At 44.9% G+C, this 26,747-nt stretch overlaps 2 protein-coding genes across 3 annotated transcripts in view; one reads left to right on the forward strand and one right to left on the reverse strand.

Moving 5' to 3' along the window:
* The window catches only part of USH2A (usherin), a 784,926-nt gene extending 764,186 nt beyond the window's left edge, over positions 1-20,740 (forward strand). Inside the window, exons 68-71 of the mRNA XM_053283338.1 lie at positions 758-841; positions 4,129-4,373; positions 18,250-18,474; positions 20,058-20,740. Of these exons, the coding sequence (XP_053139313.1) occupies positions 758-841; positions 4,129-4,373; positions 18,250-18,474; positions 20,058-20,147 (644 nt within the window). The 3' untranslated portion in view covers positions 20,148-20,740. The remainder of the gene's footprint in view (positions 1-757; positions 842-4,128; positions 4,374-18,249; positions 18,475-20,057) is intronic.
* Positions 20,741-22,612: 1,872 nt separating this feature from the next.
* The window catches only part of KCTD3 (potassium channel tetramerization domain containing 3), a 47,817-nt gene continuing 43,682 nt past the window's right edge, over positions 22,613-26,747 (reverse strand). For both annotated transcript variants that reach the window (XM_053309190.1, XM_053309195.1), the window contains exons 16-18: positions 25,378-25,562; positions 24,556-24,694; positions 22,613-23,853 (exon numbers count right to left, since the gene is read on the reverse strand). In XM_053309190.1, coding sequence (XP_053165165.1) covers positions 23,292-23,853; positions 24,556-24,694; positions 25,378-25,562 — 886 coding nt within the window. In that variant the 3' untranslated portion in view covers positions 22,613-23,291. The remainder of the gene's footprint in view (positions 23,854-24,555; positions 24,695-25,377; positions 25,563-26,747) is intronic.

Here is a 26,747-nt window from a genome sequence, read left to right on the forward strand (position 1 = left end):
AAGTGCATCTGAGAGAAGTTCCAGTATTCAATTATTTAGATTTAGTCATTGTTTCTCTATTGTATAACATGCATGTATAAGTAGTTAACAAGGCTCCAGTTTGACACCAGAACTCATTATGGTTACAGCCTTCTCCAAGTCATATCCATTGAGACCAGTGCGAACTTATTCTCTGACAAATTGTGGTGGATTACAGCCTACGTGTTTACAAGCTTTCCTTTGAGCAGTCCAACAGGGCTGGTGTTCAGGCTCAAGGGTCTTCATTAGTAGAATCTGTCAGGCAAAGATGAATGCACATTTATAAGCTCAGGGTATAGTCCATCCCCCCAGCTTCACCCCATGGGCACAGGATGGAATCATGTGGACATCTTTTATCCGTTGTTCTCCCTGCATAATTATAATTGCTTTCCACAGGAGGCTCACCTGCACTTCCAATCTCCACATCCAGACATTGCTTTCCTCCTGTACACAAAACTATTCGTGCCATGGGAAGGCAAGGGATGGCTGGATATCTGTGTGGGAGGCACACATTGAAAATAAGGGCTGGCACACTGCAGTGTTAGTGCAGCCAAAGGCATCCAGGATGGAGGGAAAGGAAGGAAGACCCACTGAGCTATGTCAGTTACCTTGTGTGCATGCCCAGATGCAACATAGTTACGTTACAGACAAACAACATTAATGAAATAAACAAGTTAATAAAATAGCAAGGTAAGATGTATGTATAGTTTGCATATTTTAATCCTTTATTTTTGTTCAGCCTATTTATTTCAGATATCTTGCACCACTGATGTAGGAAGTGCTATAACACCAGTGATCATGTACAACACTGCTACAGGACTTGGTAAATGCTTTAAGTCATATCCTCATCATTCTCTTTGGATTTGCTGTTAAATGTAAACTGCTATGAAGCTCCTTAGAAAAGAGATATGTAAACAGAGATGTTGTGGAAGCTTGATTATGGCTGTGTTGTTTTTTTTACTACCGCTGCTGCTTCTACGATGACGACGACTATTTGATGATGATGATGATAACACTAATAGTAATAATAATAAACGTTATTTGTTAGCCACTCCATAACAAATTGTTCTCTGGGCCGTTCACAACACAATATTAAAACATCCAATTAAACGCAAATCACAGCACGTGCACACACACGCACAATACAAAATAAGTACAAAACAATTTAAAAACTTGTTTTTAAATTCAATTTTTTAAAAATCAAATTTAAAGCACTTTAAGGCAGATATAGATATATAGCTTCTTGGATTTCACTGACTGCCATGAAACTCCCAGACCAAACCACAAAAGATACAAACATTCCATTTCTGCAGGTGGATTTGAGACCTCACCAAGACTACCAAAATAAATGGGAAACCTGGGAAAATTCATTAAGTTTCTGGAGAAAGCAGGAAAACTTTCCTACTGGAAAGTATGGGGAATGACACCTCATAGAGATACAAAATGCTTAGAATAGTCAGTACTCAACTGCCATGCTGACTACTCAAATGGCCACAACACATGTGCAGAGACCACGTGAGCAGCGAGAGTGGGCTGGCCTCCCCACAGGATGCCGGGTGCCAGTAGTGGCAATATTCACCTTTTCCCTTAGTTATTTTCCCCTGCCCTCGCTGCCACCCCCCAGAACCACTGCCACCAGATGAATGCTTGCAAACTGGGAAAGTCACCCAGAGATGGAAGTTTGGGGCAGCATACAAATTTGATAGATTGATAGACAGACAGAGAGGCAGACTACCATCCCATTTTACGTGCGTGTATGTGTATTTAATAACCATGCAAAACCTTCTTTTAATCAGTCCAAACACATGAGAATGTAGCTTAGTTCCCAGTCAAGGTGGGTGGTTTGATTCTAGGGAGAAAGCTGAAAGGTAGGCCAGGCTATTGCAGACAATGAGAGTGTGCTTGACAACTGGGGAATTGAAGCAGAGGAGCCTGCAAAGCTGCAGACCCGAGACAGAGCATGAGAATGATGCCCCATCCTACTTTCCAAGCTGTATTTGTCACACCTGTGTTTCAAAAAACGAAGGTGGAAAACAGATTTCAGTTTACACTATAGGATAGGAGGCAACTGTCAATAACTGTTACGGTGATGTGGTTTATATTTTTAAAAACCTTTTACAAATTCTTCATACATCCTAACAATCATTGGCCAATATGTTCCACTGTGTAATTTGGGCAGTCCTGAGCCACCCATATGCAACGGGCTGCTAAGCAGTCTTGTGCAAGGGTGCAAAAACTTAAAGTAGTGCACCCACATTTCGGGAGCACTACTTACATTCTTTCCAGGCTCCATAGCACTCCCCAAACTTTTAAGTTTTTGTACGCTTGCACAAGAATGCCAGCAGTTCCTTAGGAGCCTGCAGCAGCACAGGCAGCTCAGAGCCACCCATGGTACACTGTGGAAGACATGGGCCACTCTTTGCTCACTCATTTGCTTAAAATCCCTGTATACTGTGTGTGTGCACTGGGCAAGAGGTTGGATTAGAAGGCCTCCAAGGTAGGGTGGTCATATGGAAAAGAGGATGGTTCTGCTGTACCTTTATGAGTTCACAGAACAGAGTTGTTCAGCATGTGCAGCTTTTCTTTCCACTGCATGACAAGCAGCACTTGCTCAAATCCCCTCTTCTATGCCTCTCATAAAGGTGCAAGACAAACAGCGGAGAACACTGTTACCTTCCTGCCTTACCTGAGTACTTTCCAGGGACTAGCAATCTGCTCAAAATGTGATTCAGCTTCTGAATCATGGCACAATCCCTTTAAAATCAAGGGTTTACCCAGCCCCTTTAATGCAGAGGAGAGCAGGTCCATCCATGCTCCTCCTCCACTCACCGCCATTGCTGTATTGGCTGCGCTCCTCCCAGCTAGCAGTGTGCACCAACGGTGCTTTCCTCCAGCTGCCCCCGCATGGCGTCAGCACGCACATGGCCTCTGTGCATGCTCACCATGAAAATGACTGAGGCCAAATGCATGCCAGTGCCATGTGGGGGCAGCTGGGTGAGAGTGCTGCCAGCAGATGCTGATAACAGGGGAGGGGGCACCGCCGGTATGACAATGCCAGCGAGCAGAGGAGGAGCAGGGATGGACCTGCTCTCCTCCACATTAAAGGGGCTGGGTAAGCCCTCGATTATAAAGGGATTGTGCCACAATTTGGAAGCTGAATCGTGTTTTGGCACATCCCTACCAGAGACTTCTGCTGTCTATTGTTCGAAATAGGATGCTGGCCCAGATGCACCATTGGTCTGCTCATGCCGCACTCCTCTTCTTAGGTTCCTCTTACCCGGGTCTTCTGTCTTATAGACAGTTGTGAAGGAAATTCTAGGGTGGCCTGATCTCAAAAGGTCTTTCTCTATGTGGAATCAAATTGAAATAGATTATTCTTGTCCTAGCAGAGCAGCAGGTATTTCTTCTGTAGCCTGAAATGCCTACTGTGTTGTTGCTTTGATTTTCTGTGCCTTGGACTTTCCCATGCTCTTGTCTCCACTGCTCCACGTGTCTTTCTCAAGAAGTCACCGGCAGGGCTTCATGCTTGCCCAGCCCAAAAGACTGATGCTCACACACAAACATACTCTATGCTCTTTGCTGCAGAGATCACTGGAGCTCTTCATGGCTCTCTGTCTTATCCCTTCTTTCCTCAACTTCCTTATTTTCACTCTTTTAAAGCACCTCAAGGGTTATGCTGACTACAGTCATTCCAGATCCTTCAGGTTTGAGCACAAAAAAGCTTTTCGCAACATATCCGCACCTTTTGGAAAAAATAAACTCCTGATAATTGTTTTAGTTGTTCACGGTTACTGTGATGAATCTGCCTAAAATTACACACACACACACTCCTCCCCTTCCTTGGTTGGTGCCAATGCTGTGGCCATTTCCAATCCAAGCTGCTTCTTCTAAGCAAGGTCTCCAGAGTGCCGTAAGGGTTCTCTTCCAGCCCACTAGCATATTGCGCCATGGCAGCACCTTGATTGTAAGTGCAAATGAGCACCAAGTGACAAACTGCCGCCAACATCTTTCTAACACCTATACAGTCAAATAAAGGAGAGCAAATAGATCACACAACACTGGCTTTCTAAAATGGCCTGTATTTTTCTTTCTCTTTCCTGGATTTCACAGGTCCCGTGTTAACAACCCCAGGAGAAAACCATGAAGCTGAAACAAAGCAGGCAGCCTTCTACACAGAGCTGTGGTTTGCGGTACTAATGGCTATCCTTGGCTTGATCCTTTTGGCAGTTTTTCTCTCCCTAATTCTACGGAACAAAATAAGCAAGCAGCCGTATGCACGGGAGAGGCCTCCTTTGGTCCCGCTTCAAAAGAGGATGTCGCCGATGAGCGTATATTCACAAGGAGAAACACACATGGTATGATACACAAACGGTGTTGTTTTTCACAAGGAAAATTTACGTGAGAACATGTTCCCTGAGTGTATGTGCATGTGCACTCACTCATACATGCACATACGCATATATATGCGAATGCAAGTCTTTTAACATTTGAAATAGGCTGAAAGTCCTAGGCTGCACTCTTGATGAGCCACAGCCATGGAAAAGGTGCTTCTGCAGTTCTGATGGTGACTCTCAGTTGTGCAGCTGTGGTGTTCATGTTTTTCTTTTCCATATGGTTACATACTCAGATACCCAATTCTGTGGCAAAATTTAGCAATTTGAACTGGCCTTTTAAAACTTATGAATGAAACAAAGGGCTATGCTGAAGTGAAGCTCTTTGAATTTCCATCTATTTCATGGATTGAGGTAGTTAATTATGTGCTTCAGGCATTATCTATCTATCTATCTATCTGTTGTTTTTCAAGAAAAAATTTACATAGCAAAATTAATAAAAATAAGAAAATAGTTCCCTGTCCCAAAGAAACTCATAATCTAAAAAATTCAGGCACGAGGTAGACAACCAGCAACAGCCACCAGAGGGATGCTGTTCTGGTGATGAATAGGGACAGTTGCTCTTTCTTGCCCCTGCTAAATACTAGATAACCTCCAGCCTCAGAGGCACGATGCCTCTCTATACCAGTTGCAGGGGAGCAACAGCAGGAGAGAGGGCATGCACATACCTCTTGTCTGTGGGCTCCCCAGAGGCATCTGGTGGGCCACAGTATGAAACAGGATGCTGGACTAGGTAGGCTTTGGGCCTGATCCGGCAGGGCTGTTCTTATGTAACACCCAGATGACCCGGCTTGTGTCTTGTTCTCTCCCTAGAACCTTTTGGCATGTTTGCACAGACTGTATATTTCCCCACCAGCATCAGGGAAAAAACTGGATTGGGGTGGAGAAAGACACTCTATGGGTGAGCCTGCCTTAACAATACAGGCATGCATGAGATGAGGTTGAACCTTTGGGCAATAGTCCATTTTGAACAGAATGACTAGTTCAGCCCAAAATCTCTTCCACTGAAAACAAGTGAAGCTAAAAGTGGTTGATTTAATCAAATGATACCTAAGCGAAAGAGAACTTTACCTGCCAGGATGTCAGATTTGGCAAAGTTATCAAATTTGGAGAGAGAAGCCGCCGTTTTTATCTGTGCCTCGTGCCTTCCTAAAGAGACTGTTGCAGAATTATATCGCTCACCATTTCTCATCTCCCACATGTGCTGTGTCCCACCCACCCCACCCCCACCACTGCTCAGTCTGAACAGCATGCTTAAATGTTTCTGTCATTTCCACAGCTCGAGCCTTTGTTAAAAGCATTTTTAAAGAGTATAGCAAGTCGACAATTTTAAGTTTTATGTGGACCCTTAAGGAGCTGTCAGGGCTGTGGCTACTCCTCAAGCAGTACTGAGTTAGGGGGCCAAGTGGGTGCCTTAAAGGAAAATGTTTGTGTTTCAAGAATGACCCTCTGGAGCCTGGGGATGCTGCTCTCAGCAACATTTCTATGGTGACTCCGTGTTGATTGTAAAGGCTAAATTAGGGCCTGTTTAACCAATCTGATGTGAGTTTCTGAAATACTGAAATGAGCTTTCAAAATAGCCTGGTTTGCCATGAAGGTTTATTGGAGCAGGCATTTGTAGCTAAGAGAAACAATCTGGAGCACCAGTGAAAAACTGAGGGGAGATATATAATATTACAAGTTGAAATGTGTAAAAAGTAGCAAATGTTACCCAAGGGAGAGAGAGAACTCTTAAATTTTGTGAATGCTGAACTAAGATGTTTCCCATACTACAGTGCACTGAAGGTGTAATAAGGAAGATCCAGTTTTCCCACTCCTCATCATGTAACCTCTCTGCTTTGCTTCCTGCCCCATGAATCTAAAAGCTAATCACATGGGTAGAGTTTTAACTACTGCAAATTTACTGATGCTGCCTACTGCTTCCTGCCTTCTCAGCCCCTGAACTGTTACCAGGCTTGCTTTTTGCTGGAACCCGTATCCTGTACACATGTGCACCTTTGGTTGTGGATGCCAACTCACTTGGGAGGCTGTACTTGAGGCTGGGGGTATTACTCAAATCTTAAAGGAAACCCTGTTCCCTACTGTGGCTGATTACTAGTCGGGGAAGCAGACAGCCATGTGCCCAGTAGAGTAAGACCAGGATTATCAGCACCGAACTTTGCAAACAAATAACTTTTCCAGATCAGGTTCGGACAATAGATTGTCACCTGAGGATACCCCAGAAGAGTAAACAGGGTCAAAACGAGGACTTTTTGGGAAAGTATTTATTGCTGAAAGTTTATTTTGCACAGAGCAAAATGCAAGAATCAGGTGTTTAGGGTTGGTTGTTCTAATACTGAGGTGTAAATTAATTAATCTTAATTTTAATTAATTTTAATGATTTTAATAATTTGTTTTAATAACTGTTTTATACTTTTTATTGTATCCTGTGTATTTTAATCTGTGTTTTTTAAAATTTGGTACACTGCCTAGAGATGTACATATCAGGTGGTATAAAAATATGATAAATAAAACTAGCCAACCCCGCACAGAGCATCTGTGTGCTCTTGGGGGCCGGTGGTTACCTCTTCTCGCCCCCCCCTTTCTGCCCAAGTCTCCGCTTCCTAACCACGGCCGGCCCGTGCTGGGCCCAGGCGCCTCTCCTCCCCACTGCCATTTTTGCCCCCCCCCCAATTTCTTTCCCTCCTCCTGGGCCTTGCCTCCGTGGCCGGGCTGGGCCTGCTACAGCCTCTGGTCTCCGCGGCCGGCCCACCACCGCCACAGCGATCAATCCTCCTGGGTGCGCCTCAGCCAATCAGGCGCCTTCACTGCCCAGCCAATCAGCTGGGCGCTGGGATGCACATTCCAAGGCACACCCAGGAGAATTAATAATATAGGTAAATAAAGACAGTTTTCCCAGAGGGAGAGAGCAGAGGGAACTGGGGCTTGCAGACCGATGCCACTTGCTGTGAAAACAAAAACAGGGAGAAGAAGAAAAATTATACCTTTCCGAGGCCAGTCAGTCAGCTTTTATTTTGATCAACGACCAGAACAGCTCCGAGGCATTTTGTATTGGGCTGCTCATCTGTGGCATGTGTCGCATGCAGAAAACACATCAGGTGCTCTTCTCCATGCCGTGACTCTCATCAGCCACCCACCGGCCCAGCTGTAACTCAGTCCAGTTAGTTGAGCTACATGTAGGGGAGAGTCTTATTGAAGCATAGACCCCAGTAAGTTTGAATCTTTTTGAAACATGGTTCATGTGCACTCTGGTACATACAGAAAAATCACTGAGAGGGGAAAGTGGGTGTGTTCACATGTATGTGCACAAAACGTGTGTGTGTGTGTGTGTGTGCTTACATTGGTGAATTAATACTAGGATTGAATCAAGGATTCACTAATTTTGATATTCATTCCAAAAAATTAGCATATTCATGTAGCCCATCTTGATTCCCTCCCCCAAAAAACCCTTTACTGAACATTGTCCTGTGCCGATGCCGTCCAGCAGCACCCTTTCTTCCCTTGCCCCTGCTTCTTTACAGAGCATCCTCCTCCTCCTCCTCCTCCTCCTTTGCAATTGATGCTGTTTAAACTGATTTTATTTTATTTATTTTATTAAATAAATAAAATGAAACCAGTTTAAACATCATTGGGGGCCAAGAAAAATAACTGCCCCACACATCAGTCCCTGGTTGGTTCACAATCTAAAAACTACAGGTTACTCATCTGTAATGTTGGTTCTTCTAGTGGTCATCTGTCCTTTTACACATATAGGCTATGCGCCTGTGCAGAGACCCCGTTGGAATCTAACAAGCTCAATTCTCCTGCTTTAGGCGGGAACCCCGCCACCTGCCACTATATGCAGCTACGCCACTCCTCATCCCCTCAGTCACGGAGTCCAGCTTCAGTGAACCCTGCGGGGAGGACGGGAGGTCATGTAAAAGGACAGATGGCCTCTAGAAGAACCAACATTACAGGTGAGTAACCTGTAGATCTTCAATGTGGTCTCTGTCTTTTACACATATGGGCACATAACAAGCTAGCACTCAAGGAGGAGAGAAGAACAGAAACAAGATGTAATCTGCCAGAAAATTTCTTTATCTCAGAACCAACTGAAAATCAACTGCAGGGCACTCCTGCCAAATACAGCATCATTTCGAGCTCTAGCATCAGTAGCATAATGCTGAATAAACGAATGGGGCTGCCTGACAGATAGTGTCCAATGGGACAGCCCCATTGAAGGCCACAGAGGCCGCCACGGACTGAACTGAGTGTGCAGGCAACTGTTTGTGAGCTAACTGATAACAGAGTTTAATTGTGGAAAATATCCAACGTGACAAGGACTGAGCCAAAACTTGAAGACCTTTACATGGACCATCATACAGGACAGAGAGGGAGTTTTTCTCCACTCCGCCAACCTCTGGACGTAGAATGACAAAGCTCTTTGGATGTCCAAACGGTGTAACCTCCTCTCAGCATCTGAAGGAGGATTTGGAAAAAACACTGGTAAGGTGAGTGGGGACAAATGGTGAAACATAGACACCACTTTGGGCAGCAACTGTATATCTGGCCTGAGGACCACCTTCTCTTTATAAAACAGAAGGTAGGGATGGTCAACCCTCAGTGCCCTTAACTCGCTCACCCTCCTGGCGGAGGTCACCGCCACCAAAAAGGCCACCTTCCAGGTCAGGAGCCATGGATCAATGGAGGCCAGTGGCTCAAAGAGCAGTCTCAGCAAACCAGCCAATACCACAGAGAGGTCTCAGGCTGGCGCCATGATGGGATCATCTGGAAACGTGTGACAAACCCTTTAGAAAACTTTTTACCAATGGGTTCTTAAACCAGGAAGCCCAGTTTGTAGGGGAATGTGCTACGACAGTAGCCAAATACACCTTAAGCAAGGAAAGTTTCAAATCAGACTCTTTAAGAGTCAACAGATAATTGCATATATCCTGAACAGACGGATTACAGGCATCAAAACCATTCAACACACCAAACGAACAGACACAAGTCCATTTATGATCGTACGCCTTCCGAGTGGACTGCTTTCGAGTGGCCACCAAAACCTCTCTCAGCCTCAAGGGAAAGCTGGCAGGACCTTCCAAGCCGTCAGATGGAGGGGCTGAGGGTCCAGGTGGAGTATGCATCCCCCCTCCTGGGGCAGCAGGACCGGTAGAAGTAGCCAGTCTGCCACCAAGTGTTTCAGGGAGGGAAACCAAGGCCTCTTGGGCCACCATGGGGCTATCACGATCACCCTGGCCCAATCCACCTTCAGTTTGTGCGGAGCAGAACCCTCAGCAAGAGGGGAAGCAGGGGGAAACACATACAGCAGAGGGCCCATGCAAGACAAGACGAAGGCATCTCCGAGAGACCCTTCGCCCTTCCCTCCCCTGGAGCAATAACTGGCACATTGTGCATTGTCCCAGGAAGCAAAAAGGTCCAGAGCCGGGACTCCCCACTTGACAAATATGTCCCTAAGAACCTCCCTGTTCAATTCCCACTCATGGGAAACCACTGTCATTCTGCTGCACTGATCTCATGGACTGTGGGCCTCCCTCAAGGCGTTCATGGCTAACCTTCTGAGCATCCTTATGTGGGCCTCGAAGTAAGACCCTCTCCAGGGTTGTATTGAATATGAGCCCTATGAACTGAATCCTGCAGGCCGGTTCCAACTTTGACTTTTTGAAGCTTATTTGGAACCCCAGACCTTGTAGGGTATCTATGACCAACCCCAGTGCACCCAGGACCTCCTATCTGGTGCTCACCAGGATAAGCCAATTGTCTAAGTAAGGCAACACCTGCAACCTCTTCTCCTGCAGGAAAGCCACCACCGGGGCTAAACATTTCATAAACACCCTCGGTGCCATCGTGAGGCCAAGCTTTGAACTGGTAGGGGGTTCCTTTTATCTGAAAGTGCAGGAAACGCCGATGTTGTGGGTCAATCGAGACATGGTAATATGTGTCTTTTCAGTCTAGAGAGACCATCCACATGCCCCTTTCTAGGAGAGTCATAATAGTTGGTACCAACAACATATGAAACTTTCTGTACACAAGATGTTTGTTCAGGGTCCTGAGGTCGAGTATCAGACATCTGCTGCCATCCGGTTTCAGTACTATAAAGTACCGGGAGTAAAACCCCGGACTGTCCTGATTGGTGACTTCCTTGATCGCAGCCTTTGATAGGAGCTCAGCAACCTCCTGGTCCAACTCTGGAGTGTATGGGGTAAAGAAACTCTAGGGCATAACCCAAACACACTATCTTAAGGACCCACTGGTTTGTAGTTACCTTGTCCCAGTTCTCCAAAAACAGGGCCAGACGGGTCTGGAAGCACCCCAAGTCATTGCTTCTTTGGGTATGGGCCCGGGTGCTGCTTCTGCGAGTGCTGCTTGCTAGGCTGGGGGCCCAACTTGTATCGGGACTGGAATTTGTTGCTCCGAAAGGAATGCCCCAAAGAAGAATTATGCTGAGCAGGCACCCTCTGAGGTAAGGCGACCATTTGGCCGTCTTCTGCAGCTTAGAGTTCGAAGATGGGTAGGACACCAAATGGCCCGTGCTCCTCAACTTCTGCACCTTTTGTAGTGCCTCATCTGTTTGCTCCACAAACAGGCTGGAGCCTTCAAAGGGCAAGTCCTCCACCCTGACCTGGGCCTCATAGTTCAGGCCAGATGACCTCAGCCAAGCATGCCGTCTAAGGGCCACGGATATGGCCATCACATTAGCGGCACATTCTGTCGAGTGCCTGGCGGAGTACAGTTCCTGTTTGGCCACTTGAACTGCTTCATAAAAGAATACCTTCGCAGGATCTCTCTTGTCTTAGGCAGGAGGTCTAGAAACGGGCTCACTTTTTCCCACAAGAAGAGATTATAACGTGCATTATAAGCTTGATAGTTAGCCACATGCAGGTGGAGGGCGGAAGCCGAGTAAAGCCTTCTCCTGAAGGAGTCCAATTTCCGGCCCTCCTTGTCAGTGCCGACTGGCCATGACCCCTGGTTCTCTGTAAAGACGCCTCCACCACGATGGAGTTGGGTGCAGGATGGTTCTTCAGGAAGGCCATGTCATCCTGCAACTGCACTCAGTAGAAATGTTCCAGGTGCCTATTGGGCTGAGAAAGGGTAGCCAGCTTCTGCCAGTAGCCCTTCATTATCCCCAGCAATGCTGAGTTGAGGGGTAGAGCAGCTGGGACCTTAGCCTTCGAGTCAATCAGGCTGAACAATGGATCCAGCTCTCCTTTTTGCTGGGTACCGAGATTGACGCCCAGGGCCGAAGCCGTACATATGCCGAGTATGGCTTGAGGTTCTCTAACGGGGAAACTGGTTTCGAGTCCAATTGGATGTCAAGCAGGGACGATCCTCAGGAAGAACAATCTGACCCTTGGGAGCTATTATCACTCTCGCCATCAAACTTTGGAGGATCCAGGGGGTCCTAAGCTATCGGTGTTGAAGCTATTGGGGAGACCGTTTTGGTTGAAGTATCCTCTGGTACCAAGGCCAGCATGTCCGCAGGCAGCACCGGAGATGGGACCGCAGCTTGCTGCAACACTGGACCCAAAGGGGACAGATCAAGTCTCTCACTCTGGTCCTGGGGAGAGCGATGGGGAAAGTGGGAGGCGGCCTCCCTTCTGAGTGTGACAGGGATCCATGCTAACTTCTCACAGAAACGTATGGCCCATACGAGGGAGCATCCGTGTGATGAGAGCCATATCGAGGCCTGCCATAATCCGAGTACTCTGATCGATAATCTTCTGGGTACCGACCATAGGAGCCCACATCCTGAGGCCAAGCATAATAGATTGGCTCTACCGCAATCAAGGGAGAGCAGTGTTCCATTGGGCAGTATCGATCTGAGTAGGTAGACTCATGACTGTCCCAGGCACAGTCATGTCTATAATCGGTGAAGCGCTCTTCCGATCCCCAATGAGCAGTACAGTCCCGAACAGGGATATGCTCCAGGTGATCCCGAGTGGGTGAACGGTGCTCAGGGGAATAGGCCCCTCTGCCTGATGAGGCGTAGCCCTGTTCCTCCGATGCCACCAAACCCTCCAGGCTTGAATGAATCCAAGAGGGGACCAAATTTAAGCAATTCTCCTCTGGAGAATGTAGCCTACTTGCGACTGCCAACCTCGGCACCACACAATCCTGATCCCCTTTAGATTTCTTCACTATTGGGCTCCGAGGAGTAAGGGTGGACGAGGCCGATCTCTTCTTAGGTATTGGGGGAAGGTGTTGTCCTGCTGGAAGGTCATGATATACTTTAGATTTCTTTTTCTTCTTTCTGGGCACTGAGGCCCCTGAAACTGGAGGTGACTTCAGTATTGTGACTGCAGGACTTTGTGGAGGGCACTCCGCCTCCACAAGCTCCCCTGCAGCCGTCAAAGGGGCTATTGCAGAAGGTGCTGATACCAGTACTGAGCTTACACTCTCAGTCTCTACTGCAGTGTGTGCCAGACATTCCGATGCCCCGGACAAAGCCATTTTTGTCAAACGTTTCAAAGACAAGGCTTCCAAAGACCGGAGAAGCAGATCCCACAGGGCTGTACTCAAGCAAGAAGTCCTATTTTTGCAAGTCTGTTTTGTGAATTTCGGACAATGCAGACAGGTCTCAACAATGTGGGATTTCCCCAAACACAATAGACACTCGGAATGAGTATCGAGGGAAGGGATCTAGGATCTGCACTGGACACACTTCTTGAAGTTGGTAGTGCCTGGTATGCACACCCAAGGCCGGCAGACCACCACACTCCGTCCCGACCAGGATTGGAGCCCAAAGAAAGACAAAAACAAAAACGCCAAGGAAAAAATGCCAACTATGCGGAGAATGGAAATTAAATAAAGACAAGAAAGGAAGGAAGGAAGGAGAAAAACAGCAAGGGAATAGCAAATTCTACTCGCCATCGAGCTGCAGACTTCATGATGTGAACTGAAGCGCGGACGACGAAAGTCTGAGGGGATGAGGAGTGGCGCAGCTGCATATAGCGGCTAGGGGTGGGGTTCCTGCCTAAAGAGGGAGAATTGAGCTTGTTAAATTCTGACGAGGTCTCTGTGCAGGCGCATAGCCCATATTTGTAAAGAGAGAGACCATGACAAAGAAACATCACAATGAAAACACTAACACCATCTTGTAAACAGTTTAAAATTCAGATAGAAACTCTAAAACTTAAAACTAAACTAAAAGTGTGACTAAACAGGTATGTTTTCAGGTCCTTTCTTAAAAAGGACACACATGTCGGGCACGTGTCTGATGTGCACACGAGAGAGCTACTTCTGCCTACATCCAGTCCGAAGAGCGGACAGGGCAGCATAGAGGTATGCTGACGCCCCGCCGGACCAGTTTTCTAGCGAGCGTTGGTTGGGGGGGGAGCGGAGGGAGGGGGAAGTGCACCCTCCCTCTTAAATTTATCCCACCCCTGCCCTTGAACCTGTCCCTGCTGGTTCCGTGCACATCCCTAGTGGTGAGCCATATGATTATTATTTTTTATGGTGTCAAGGATTCTGTAAACAAAATTAGGCAGATCACTATAGCTGATCAGATTAAAAGGCAGTGAGGGAAAATGAGGTAGATGATGGAAAGGGCAAAGGAGAAGGAAATATTTTTAAAAAAAATCCTCCTCCAGAAGCAGTAGGATCCAAGGGTCCCAGAGGGTGCCAGATAGTTTGGAAATGCCATGAAGAGTTTCACAAGGGTCAAAAACTGGAGGCAAACATGAAATTATGGAAGAGGTTTTGGCTCAGCCCTAGTAAAAATCACAGGTCTCCTTTCCCTCTTTGTACTGCTGTAGACATAAGGTTGTCTTCTCAAAGAACAGAGGGAAGAGTACCTTGCCAAAGCTAACCAGTATTGCTGCTTACTTTTTAAAAGGTAGTTTTAATACATACTGCACAATGGTCCACAGACTTTGCAATGGGACGTATGCATTTGCACAGTTGTGCAGGGAGCTCTTGCACAAGCACAAAAATCGTGTAAACACAGTTGTGTGACTACAAAAATCATGGCTGTACAACTCAGTTTGCTCCATTTTTTGCACTTGCTCAATAGCACACTTGTGCAACTCTGTGTACATCCTATTACAACACATTGCGCAGCATGTCAGCCAGTGAACTTGTTATCAAGATTTACCAGATTCAGAATAAAAGTGAATGCAGATTACAACATTACTTCTGCTACAACTGTGTTAGCAGCTGGTAGAAGTTTACATTCAGAAAGCAGAATCTGCAGTCTGTCTCATTTCTTGTTCTGTGTCCCCTTCCACTTTGGAAGGTTAACTGTCTGAGCCTTTTGCATCTCCTGTGTTTTAACTCCTTGTCTTCTCTACGGTCGTATTTTCTTCTTTATTTCCTGTATCTATGATGTTTCAAAAATGCAGAAACCCTCTCTCACTGATAATCCCCGCCATCAGCCTCCTATTGCTACTCCTTTACAAGTTCCTGTCATCTCGTCTTCACAAGTATCACAGAGCTCAGATAAGGTAAGCGTTTGCAATGCATATGTCTGCATAAACATTTGAGAAAGATATATTCTGAAACGGCAGGCAACGACTCTCTCCGCATTAGATTGAGGGAGTCGCTGTGTTTTATTATCGCTTTCAAGGTCACACAGCATACGGTACAGATAATTGTAAGTGCAGTTTTTACACCTAACTCAATTACTGGCTTGAATTTGGAACACTCAGCCTCTGCAGTCCCATACAAATGCAAGTGAAACTTGTCTGGGATAACAACAAATTGGCTTTCAGTTGCCATAAGCCTACACTGCAGACACCTTTCCATTTTTTTCCCTGGCTCTGTATAATGGGGCAATTCCTCAGCCACTGCAGATCAACATTGCTTTGCTTGAAGCTACGGGCACTTCACGGGCTTCCTTCTAGCTGACGGTTTGGCCTGCTCAGTGCAGACATTTCATTGCAAGCTAAGCATACAATGCAACATTCCTCACAGCACCCAGGTCATTTGGAAATGCTATTAACACCTTTCCTCCCTTTTTAATCTCAGTTTGAGGCGATTGCCGATACATCTGAGGCATCAAGCAGTGTTACTCTCAAAAGCTACACTATGCACTTTGAGGTAGTGATTTATGTGGCTGAAGCATGGGAGTCCAGGCTAGCCAGCGAGTGTGATTTCCTAGAGTGGTTGCATGAAAATGTTTTTGCATGATGCCTGCTTTATTGTCAGACAGCCATCAGCAGATGAAAGGCAAGAGGTTCTAAATAAGAATACTCTCTTCCATATTTTATTGTCCAGGTTGCTGAACACAAGAATAAGCTTCAGTAGTTAAATTGTTCCATAGTACACGACTAAGTTATGTTCATTAGAAAAATGAAAATTAGGCTAATGTGACAAGTTCCTTAGGAACCTGAAGAGTGGATCCTGATTAATTAATAAATAATAAATTTAAATAATAAAATTTTATTAAATAAAATAAGAAGAAAGAAAAAGGAGAAAGGAGTGAGGGAGAAGGACAAAAACAAAAAACAAAAAACCAGAAGGGAGGGAGGAGCAGCCAGCCCCAAAGAGCGAGCCCGTTAAAGAAAGAAAAGAGGAAAAGAGAAAGAAAACAGAAAGATGGGAGTGAGAAGAGGTGGAAGAAAGGAAGGAAAGGAGAGAGAGGGAGAGGGAGAGAGAAGAAAGTAAGGAAAGGAAAGAGTGGAAGAGGGAGAGAAAAGGAAGGAATGAAAGAGAGAGAGAGAGAAAGGGGAAAAAAGGAAGGAAAGGAGGGCGAGAGAGAGAGAGAAGGAATAAAGGAAACAAACAAACAAAAGGTACTAGCGCCCGTTATTTTAACGGGCTTAAAAATACTAGTACTCCATATTTTGTCAAAGTACTAATATCTAGTGACTAGTAGGGGTGTGTGAGCAGACTCAGTTTGAGTTGGGCTTGGCATCAAACCGGCTTGGTTCGACAGGTTTGGGGTCAAATTGGAGTGGTCTTGGCCGGTCCAAGTTCAAACCGAACCATGCCCATATCAAGCTGCGCCGGTTCAGAGTTCTATCGGTAAAGTGGAAGCCAGTGAGGATTCCCCTTTACCAGTAAAGGGGCAGGGGGGCTTCCCTAAGGGTAGAGCGGGTGGGAGGGAAGTAATTTAGTACTTATAAGCCCCATTGGTGGCTCGCTGCACCCCCGCTGGCCTCCCGCAGAGTAGCCAGGGCTGCCGGCAGCCCAATTTGGGCCTTCTCTGGCCCAATTAGGGCCTCTGCATATGCGTGGAGGACATTTTAGTGACGTGCACACGTGGAGGCCATTTGCATGCCCACGATTGCATGGTCACACAAATGGGCTCTGCACATGCACAGAGGTCACTAAAGTAGCTTCCATGCGTGGATTCAAACCGAATGGGCAAAGCCGATTTTGTGCACATCCCTATGGCCTAGTGTTGTGAACTGCATCCATAAAATGACATTCTCATTCCAGTTCAGTCACAGCCATGGCCTCTCTGCAACATTCTAAAAGCATTTCAGCTGCTGTGCAGCCAATCACATTAGCACTAACCTTATAGTAGTTGTTATAATGGGATTGAACCTAACAAGCAACCTAGCAGAGCTTCACTTGCCAAACGCAGGATGTCATTGTAACTAAGTTGGTGCATGGCACTCGGCATGCTGTTGCATAGCTGGACAGACAAAAGATTATGATTGTATGATGCTGGCTAAGCCAGATACTTAAAAAAATTAATTTTATGGATGTTTATACCTCCTCAACTCACGTCCTGAAGGGGTTTAATTAGTCCACAATTAGTTCTTTCAGTCCAGTACGGTCCACTCCAACTGATCAGCTCTCCAAAGCAATGTTCTTTCCTAGCCTTTCTGTCTGATCAATTCAAATCCACATGTAAAATCCCGTATTTGCCCTCTTAGCTTCACACAGCCGCCAACCGGTCCATACGCTGGGAAAATGTAAGTAAAATGCCAGCAACTGAGAGAGTGCTCCTGGCCCATGTGACACCTGAACCTGTCCGAGTCTGTTCCTACACTGGGTTCCCAGCATCCATCCCACATTCTCTGCCCAAATTCAAAATGTAGGGTTGAAGTTGGGCAGAGAATAGCAGGATTCCAACACAGGAACCAGTCTTGGGTGGATTCAAACACCATGCCCACTAGAAGCATGTGCTCTGGATTGCAGAGGTTTTACCAACATGTTCCCATCTTATGGCCTAGTTGGCAGTCATGTGAAGCCTCCCAACTCTTGGTTTTGCTGTGCTTGCAGTGTATTTCTCTGTCTGTGTGTTTGTTCTTTAGGCAAATACAAGAAGTGCTCTGTATTCAAATATGGGAGCTTTTGTGTATATGACGTTAGCTGTAACTACGACATTTTCTGTCAGAATCTTTACAAGGACTGTAATGTTAAAATAAAGCATCAGGTGTTCATCAGTGACCTGATGGCCCAACTCACTTCACAGACATTCTGCAGTGACAGGGTGCTGTTGGGATGGACTGACCGTTGGGTTAGTGACATGCATGTTTTGCAGGGCTGCTCAACTTCAGCCCTCCTGCAGATGCTGGCCGACAATTCCCATCATCTCTGGCTATTGGCCACTGTGGCTGGGGATTATGGGAGTTGTAGTCCCTAAACTGCTGGGGGGCCAGTGTTAAGCATGCCTGATGTACTGCATGCTTAACAGGAGATCACTTTGTGAAACTGCATTGCAGAAGGCTCTACTTCCTACAGGTACCAATAGCTGAAGAGATCCTTGCCGTGTGTGTTATTGGCCTTCAACTCTTGCTATTAAGATGGTTACTGAGTGCTGTGAAATTAATTCTCCTCTGGTCAGCCTCTAGGGTCAGCTTACAACAAAGGGCTAGTTTCTTAGCAGGAGCTGCAGGTTCATGATGCTTTCTTTAGTAAGAGAACTTCCTTGTTTCCATATCCCTAGGGATTGGCAGATACAAAAATTCCAGGACCCGGCTCTCCTATCAGTTCTCGGAGCAATCAAAGTACTTCTGCCCTTCGGGTACCAAGCCAAAGCCAGATACAGCGTACTTACTCTCAAAGTTCCCTGCATCGAAGTGTCAGCCAGCTTATTGATGTATATGACAAAAAGTCCTTAATAGAAGATACTGTTTGGGATACTATTATTCACGGTCATGACAGTGGTTTGGTAAGTTTGGTAAGTTTGGTTTCAGGTCAGACTAGCTTTGCCCTGTTATAGCATCCTGTGGACAATCAAAGCATAGTTGCTGAAAGGAAAGAATGCCAGTAAAAACAAAACAAACCTTTGTACAGGCATAAGTACCCCAGCATGAATGACACTAGCCAGTTGGTAATCCTAGAAGATTCCTGGGCCAGGTTACTCCTGGGTGACATCCCTTCTGCTCTAGGTCTAAGATGCCCTGCTTCTTCCTAAGCTCATTTATGGAATTAAGCTACCATATATGAGGAGGCCATTCACTCACCTAGCCTAATAGGGTCTACTCCAAGGGTTCTCCCTGCTGGGTTCCCAGACGGTGTTGGACAAGCCACATCATCTCCAGCCAACAGTGCCTGGGAGTTCGAGACCCCCTGGCGGCAGCTTGCCAGCAGAGGCCTTTCCCATCACTGCCTGAGATGCTTGGGGCCATCTGCATGCAACATGGGTGCTCTGCCACTGAGTTATGACCTCTTCCCAAAGCCTAAATCAGAGTAATGTAGGTCTGATTTATACAGTATACAGAGTGTGAGGAAAACCCTTACATGTACCATGTCTATAGAATCATTCACATGATGTGCCACTTAGTGGAGTCATCATGCACACCAGGGTTTGCAGACCTGCTGCTGCTGCTGTGTACAACCTGTTTGTTGTACACAGGATCTGCCCTGGTTGTACTTGAATGGGAGACTACATGTGTGAGCACTGGAAGATGCTCCCCTTAAAGGATGTGGCTGCTCTTCATGCTTGCATTAGGGATGTGCGTGGAACCAGGCGGGGTGGGGGGAGGGTGCACCCCCTCGCCACGTTTTCCCTGCCAGCACTAACTTCAAAACTGGTCCAGCAGGGCGGCAGCGTACCTCCCTGCCACCCCATCTGCTCGGAACAGAACTAGCCCATGCACTTGCACACACTGGGGTGGGGCACACACATGAGCTACTTCCAGTCCGAGGGGCAGATGGGGCAGCAGGGAGATAAGCTGCCAAACTGTCGGACTGGTTTTTAAGCAAGCACCAGTAGCGGAAACACCCCACCCCCCCGCCTTTGAATATTTCAACCCAGCCAGTGTTCAAACCTGTAAGGAGGCCCGCAAAAGGGCCTCCGGACATGTTCGTGCACATCCCTAGCTTGCATGCAGGTTCCAAGTTCCCTCCCTGGCATCTCCAAGAAGGCTGAGAGAGACTTCTGTCTGCAAGCTTGGAAAAATTGCTGCCAGTCTGTATAAAGAGTACTGAGCTAGAGGGACCCATGGTCTGATTTGGTATAAGACAGCTTCTTATGTCCTTATGCCTTCAGTTTGCTGTAGCCCCCAGGTAGCTCCGTTATGTTAGAGAATGTAAACAAAATTAACACACCAACAATTGATGGTCTGGGTGGCTACATCTATGATGTGCTAATGTTTCAAACAGGCCAGCACAAGTGGTAAGTGCAAAACTCTTACAAGTGTTCTTGAGCACTGTAGCAGATGTGACATGCATGACAGTAAACAAGACTATTAATCGGGGTGGGACTCAGCTAGACTCATTAAAAAAATATATATTTCCCTTGTTTTTTAGTATGTGGACGATGAAGATCTGGTGAGTGCTATCAAGGGCTTCAGTACTGTCACAAAAGAACACACAACATTTACTGATACACACTTGTGAGCAGTACCCCACTACTATCCTACAGGCAAAGTAATAGGGACAACATTCTGCTTCCTCACCCATGCTGGCTGAAGAGATTTGCCTCAATCATTCATTGTGAATGTGCCTACTGAAACTTTACCAATATGATTGATCTTGTTGGAAGTAATAGTTTGGTGTCTGTCTGTCTGTCTGTCTCCCACCCCACCCCCATGTCAGCATTGTACAAAATGTATAACAATGTAGTATTTCTAATAGGGGTAAGACTTCCATCTTATTGCAGAGCTTTTACAAAGTGAATTTTATATAGCACAAATTATGTAGTTTTTAAAATATGGTTTTAACACATGTATACCTATGCCAGAAACATCTGTTGAGTACCACTTTTAATAGTATGGAAGAAAATCATTGTTAGCAAAAGTTTAGAAATTTAATTTTGATATAAACTACCACCATTTAGAATATAACTTCTTCAAACAAATGGTAGTCAAATTAAATACATCTTGAATATCAGAAATCTGGATTACTAAGCATCTTATTACAGTTCATGCTGCCTTAAGCTCCCTTATGTGAAGATATGAGTAAAATTCATGATTGTCCCAACAAGGCCTCATTATGGTTGTGTTGTACCAGTTTGTTTTTAAGCCATATAAAAGAACACCTTCCCTTTTAAAATTCTTGGCAAGTGCAATCCGTGCTACTGGAGTTGCCCACATACTTTTATTTTTTTTATATTCAAGTTAGAACTTTATTTAAAAAAACCTATAAAGAAATATTTAAATACTAGATTGCAAATAAAGCATTAGTATTGCAGCGTAAGTGTGCAACACTGGTAGTGCCAAGTCTACTTGTCAAGGATTTAAACTGCCAAGTAGTTCTGTATGTTACACAAGTCTATGCGTGTATACTCAGAGGCAAGTTCTATTATGCTCAACAGGGTTTACTTGCATCTCAATTCTTTCACCGGAACTGTGGTAGGGAGTCATTGTTAGATGCCTACCACCTCATGATGCTCCAGCTTTCCTTGAGAAAGTTATCGTTTCCATTTTCTGTAGCAGGTGGCCATCTTACTGGGAGTAGAAGTATGAAGAAGTGCAGTAAAATTGTATGGTCCATTTCTGTGTCAACATGGCTATTCATCTAATTAGATATTGTAACAAACCAATATACTGTCTTAGCTGCAGCAGAAAAAACCTCAGTCGCTTGCAAGTGGGGAAAAACAGCTATCAGCTGGTCTAGCATAGTAGCTAAGTGAGTAGTTGGCCACAATTTCCCTGGTTCAAAACTTGCTTCTGCAAATGAACTTACTTGGAATCTTTAGGTAAGTCAGTCTCGCTCAGCTCAACTGTAACGTGGGGATGTTACCCGTTTACATTACAGGGTTATTGTAATGTGTGAAGCAATTTGCACACTCAAAGTATGAGACAAGTTAGTTATTCATGGTATTATGCACAGCACTGTAGGACATGCAACGCTGAACTGAGGGGCAGCTGCACCTTCAAAGGCAGCATCGAGCCTGGGCAAGCAGCATTTCTGCCAGTGTCTCCGTTGTCCTGAATGGGGGAAACCAATGGAAATGCTGCTTAGGCAACTGCAGCAGCCTCACTTTGTGTGTCCGTAGCACTGTGCATCACGTCAACCACTTGTCAGTCAACTGCATGTACAACATATGCAGTTGTGCTGTGTTAACAAGATTAGATTGAGGGTCTTCTCCAGGCCTGTTTTGTGATGTCCTGTTAATACCTAAAAGCCTGCAAGAGCTCACCAGCCATGTACAGCAGGAACAATTTGGGTGGGAAGAACAAGAACAAAACTAGCTGTAATCGCAAGTAATGTGCTGCTGAAGATAAAGGTGGCTTGGGCTGTAAGGATGCAAACAGGCAATACATCATAATCCATCTCTAGTGCACTTCAAGTCATAGAATGGCAGAGACTAGGAACAGTAAGGTTCAGAAAGGAACTGAAGGTGTATAGAGCAATCTCATCAGATGTGTAGGTCTAAATCGACCTTCTGTGTTAACAGGACCTTTCAACCACATGGCTCTGAAAGCAGGTTATTATGATAATAAAAGCCAAGAGTAGCTTTTGTACCATGGCAGTATAAGATGTTTTTTCTATAGTACCATTTTTTTAAAATTTGGGTTATTTTGAAATTCTACATAAGCCTGGCGATTGGCTACTTTCTTAGGGCAGTTACTACTTCTGGATTGCCACCCATCTGGTTCCAGCTGTTTTGTAACACACTAGCTTGTAGAAGATAAGAAGGCAGGCAGGCATGGTATCTGTGTAATCTGCAACTCTGGTTTACATTGAAAAATTAAGTTCCATTATCAAAACTTTTGATCCAGCTGGCTTTGAGGGCACAGGACTAAACTCCCGACACCTCCTTCTAAAGAAAAATCAAATGGTAGTGATTGATAACTTTCTAGATGATGGTGATAGTCTTGCTTGTCAAAGTAGTCATTACAAGTAAAAGAAAGCAGAAGTAAAATTCTTTATACTTTAATATTAAAGACAAATGTATGCAAAATAATGTTTTATAGCATCCATAATAAGTAACAAGACATTTAGAATTGTGGTATGATTAAGTTAACAAAATTGCACCATATAAACATTATGTATGCAGAGGTCAGTAATACTAGAAAAAAATATGGTGTCTGAACAGAAAAGGCAAACACTAGGTAAAGCAGCCATGCCACCTCCATTCCATTCTTATTCCCAATACAGAACCACACTGAAAGCGTGAGGGGAGAAGGGACTGAAGACCAATAGGTAGACAATAGACATTTAATATCTTCTAGCATGTGTGGAGAGCCAGGAATGGGAAAACGTTACACACAATAGAAAAATGCTCCCCCACAACAAAAATGGTAGTGCATGCCAGCCTGCATTAGACAAGCCTGGAAATCAAAAGTCTGTACCAGAACTGGACTTCGTATGAATAGCTATACAAAGTCAACGCAAGTTTACAATACTTTAAAAATGCTTCTGTTTGTTGTGCTGTGAAGCCAAGTTATTTGAGGTGTTCCCCTATACTGCATCATTCCCACTTCAAAACATCTGCAGCCAGAAAGACACAGACCTACAAATATGTAAACGTAAACATTTCATCCAGTTTAGTGTTAAAACTTGGTATGCCTTGGATAGAAGCATTCCTCAGGAGCTTTACAACGTGTAATCCTGACAGGAAGAATCACTCTTCTTATGTCGTGGAGAAGTGGTCTTTGTAGGGGATGGGGATGCTGTGCTTGGTGCTTCGGACCCTCCTTCCACAATGCTTGGGGAAGACACCAGATGAGGTGCTTTCTTCCTTCCAAGGAATCCTCCTCCTTCAAACCCACTCCTCTTTTTATTGTCTGCTTTGGCTTCATTTTCTTCATCCGCTCCTCTTTTCTTCAATTCCGGCAAACTTTCAGGCACTTTCTGAACTTCAGTCCCACCTTCGGCTGCTCTACCACCCCTTACCTCAAGGGTCAATGTTGAAGCCTTTTTATCAGCTCCATTTTCACCTATCCTCTTCACTTCTGTCTGCACGGGACTCTGGTTGCCATTCTGAGGAACAGCTTTGTCTACCATGGTTTTGTTCAAGTTAAAAGCCTGAATCTCTCGGTAACTGTGAAAACTTTCTGTCCGCCGTGCCCTGGCTAATAGAGGGCTCTCTCGATATGGCCGTATGGAGCCATATGTAGCCGTTTCATGTATTGTTTCACGGTGCTGCAACTGGAGGCTGAAAACATGTTTACACGTACATAAGTAAGAGTAATGATACAAATAAGAATTCAACAGAAGCCCTCTTGGAACACCACCAAAGAGCCATCAAATTCTTTTACCCATAGTTGCCAGCCAAATGCCTCTGAGAAGCCCACAATTAGGAGATGAAGGCAACAACCTCTCCCCTGCCCCACCACAATTGGTGCTCAGAGCTACTCCACTGTCAAACTGCACAAGATAGAAGCTTCATCCATCTTCCTCTTTTGAGTATAAGAGGTCCAGCTCTTTCCCAAGCCCTATTCAGACATTTTACAATGCAGTAAAACACTGTACTTTAACAATGTATATTTACAGTGTACAATGCAGGTACAATTCACACAGCAGTACACCCCTATCTGTATCATGCATTTGAGGGGCTGTACCCAGGTTCACTTCTAAAACGAATGCAGTACAGTCATTCACACAACATGTATGTGTACAGATGGCTGTGCAGGGGTACATGTCTGAATATATCCCTAGTTTGCACATTGTATTAAAGACAAAACTTGCATATTTTGAGTTGAACACACTTAGGTGACTTGCTTGTCAACATGTGGCCAAATTCCATAACATTAATAAACCAGAGACCTAGAATATCTTAAAGGATCACTGGAATGAAAAATTGGACCTATCCCTTACCAGCCCATATGCATGAACAGAAGTCTCACCAAGGACTTACCTGGAGCTCGATTCACGCAGGCGGCTTTGCTGCATCACTGAAGTGGCTGGACTGATATTAGGAGTTGCACAGCGAGATGTGCTCAGGTCACACTGATCCAGAAGCTTAAGCAGTTCTTCTTCTGTAGGGCCCCCCACATCTGTGTGTGTGTGTGTGAGAGAGAGAGAGGCAGATCCTTGAGCATACCATCACATGAACATTAGCACATAACAACTATACCAGACCAGGCTAATAGTCTATCCAAAACATCTTCTTCTTGCCTTGATAGCAAGTTGAGCCCGATAGTACAACCCTGTCATTTTGAAGCATGCCACTTCTCTGCGATGTAATGCAGTCTTCCAAAACTTGCAATTCAGGATCAATTTAACCAATGGAATGAAACTGAAGAATGAATATAGGAGTACAGCAGCACCCTACTGGTTAGATTGTGACAAAATTCAGCTTTTCTAGGCTAAATAATGATTGGGTTATTTATTATATTATTATTAATTCGATTTCTATACCGCCCTTCCAAAAATGGCTCAGGGCAGTTTACACAGAGAAATAATAAATAAATAAGATGGCTCCCTGTCCCCAAAGGGCTCACATTCTAAAAACAAAAAAACAAGATAGACACCAGCACCAGTCACTGGAAGTACTGTGCTGGGGGTAGATAGGGCCAGTTACTCTCCCCCTGCTAAATAAAGAGAATTGCCACAGTAAAAGGTGCCTCTTTGCCCAGTTAGCAGGGGCTCTTTGCCCAGTTAGCAGCGGCAAAGTTAGCCCAGTTAGCAGGTTATGCTTCATAAATCTTTTTATTTGAGTTTATCTCAGGAAACCTACCTTTTTCTTCGCTTTTATTAACCATATCCATTGCAGTGGTCAGGTCCCACATCTGGATACTGCCATTCACATGCCCTGTGAACAGGTAGCGTCGTGGCCGTGATCCCATCCTACTAGATCCTTCACACTCCCGTACAGTGAAGGATGAAATAGTGGTACAGTCGACTGCCTGAATCTCACAGATCCTGCAACAGAATTAGGACAATTGTGCATTAATTAGGGGGGAAGCGGGGGTGGAACTGAATCAGATACTTGTTCTGAGACTTAGATTTTTTTATTCTTGGATGACAGTTTAAAAAATTACTATCAGTATCAAAACTGTAATAATAATTTGTAGCCTTTCACCTAAACATTTAAAAAATCCTTAATATCCACTTCTAATTCTACACATTTAATTCAAAATAAGACACTTGTAACTACAGCAGATGCCACAAATTCCAGATTCTGCAATAGTCTCTTTCATTATAAGTTATCTAACTTAACAAGTAGTTACAGATTTTGATACCGAGGCCAAGAACTAGAGATGCAGCCCTGCCACAGCTAACCAAGGGAAAAGATGCAAAGGTGCTCTTGGATCCTGGTTACCCTAGCCAGCAACATATGGGAGGAACAGAAGAGAGCTCTAGAGTTTGGGATATAATTAAATGCTCATTTAAAAAGTGAAAGGTTTTCAATGTGTACCCAAGTCTATGGATTGTCATCGTAGTGCATAATTCCTTCACTAAGGTCTCGAAGAATATTCTAGAAAATGTTTAACATTTATACAATATTAAAAATCTATATCCCAGTAAGTCCTAGGCAGGCAAAGAAAACCACTGCAAAATCTCAAGTTGTAGCTCAGGTCTTATCCACAAGATCTCTGTTCTCTCCCTAGCTACTGTGGGAGAATTCAGCAGTAGTCAGAAGGCTCTCTGAAGTAGTAGTTCTAAAAAATAAAAATAAAAATTGCATTTGTTCCAAACAAGCCAGAGTAGGCTTCTGTGATTAGGTCCTGGACTACTGCTGCTTAGTAAGAGACCCTTCTCTTTTTAGTACCAAATAGATTGGTCCCACAGCAGTTTAGGAGTAATTGCATAAGATAGATATCTAGCATCTGAATGTGCCCAACACAAATTGCTACCATGGGAACAGATACCCAGTGCAATTATTTCTGAGAAAATGGGTATACGTGAATACAGGTTTAATTAACATGTAGGAGGCACAGGTTGATTAGACTATGCCTGCAGTAATCAAAGAGAAGAAGAAGGAGAACAGAAAGAGGTCAAAGTTGAACAGGCTTTGAGTTATTGCATTAAAATTTACCCTAATATGACACCAATTTTAATAAACATGTGGCAGTTTCTTCCTGTGCAAGAGCAGAACATTAAATC

The sequence above is a fragment of the Hemicordylus capensis genome, chromosome 1 (assembly GCF_027244095.1).
Source record: "Hemicordylus capensis ecotype Gifberg chromosome 1, rHemCap1.1.pri, whole genome shotgun sequence".
Classification (NCBI taxonomy): domain Eukaryota; kingdom Metazoa; phylum Chordata; class Lepidosauria; order Squamata; family Cordylidae; genus Hemicordylus; species Hemicordylus capensis.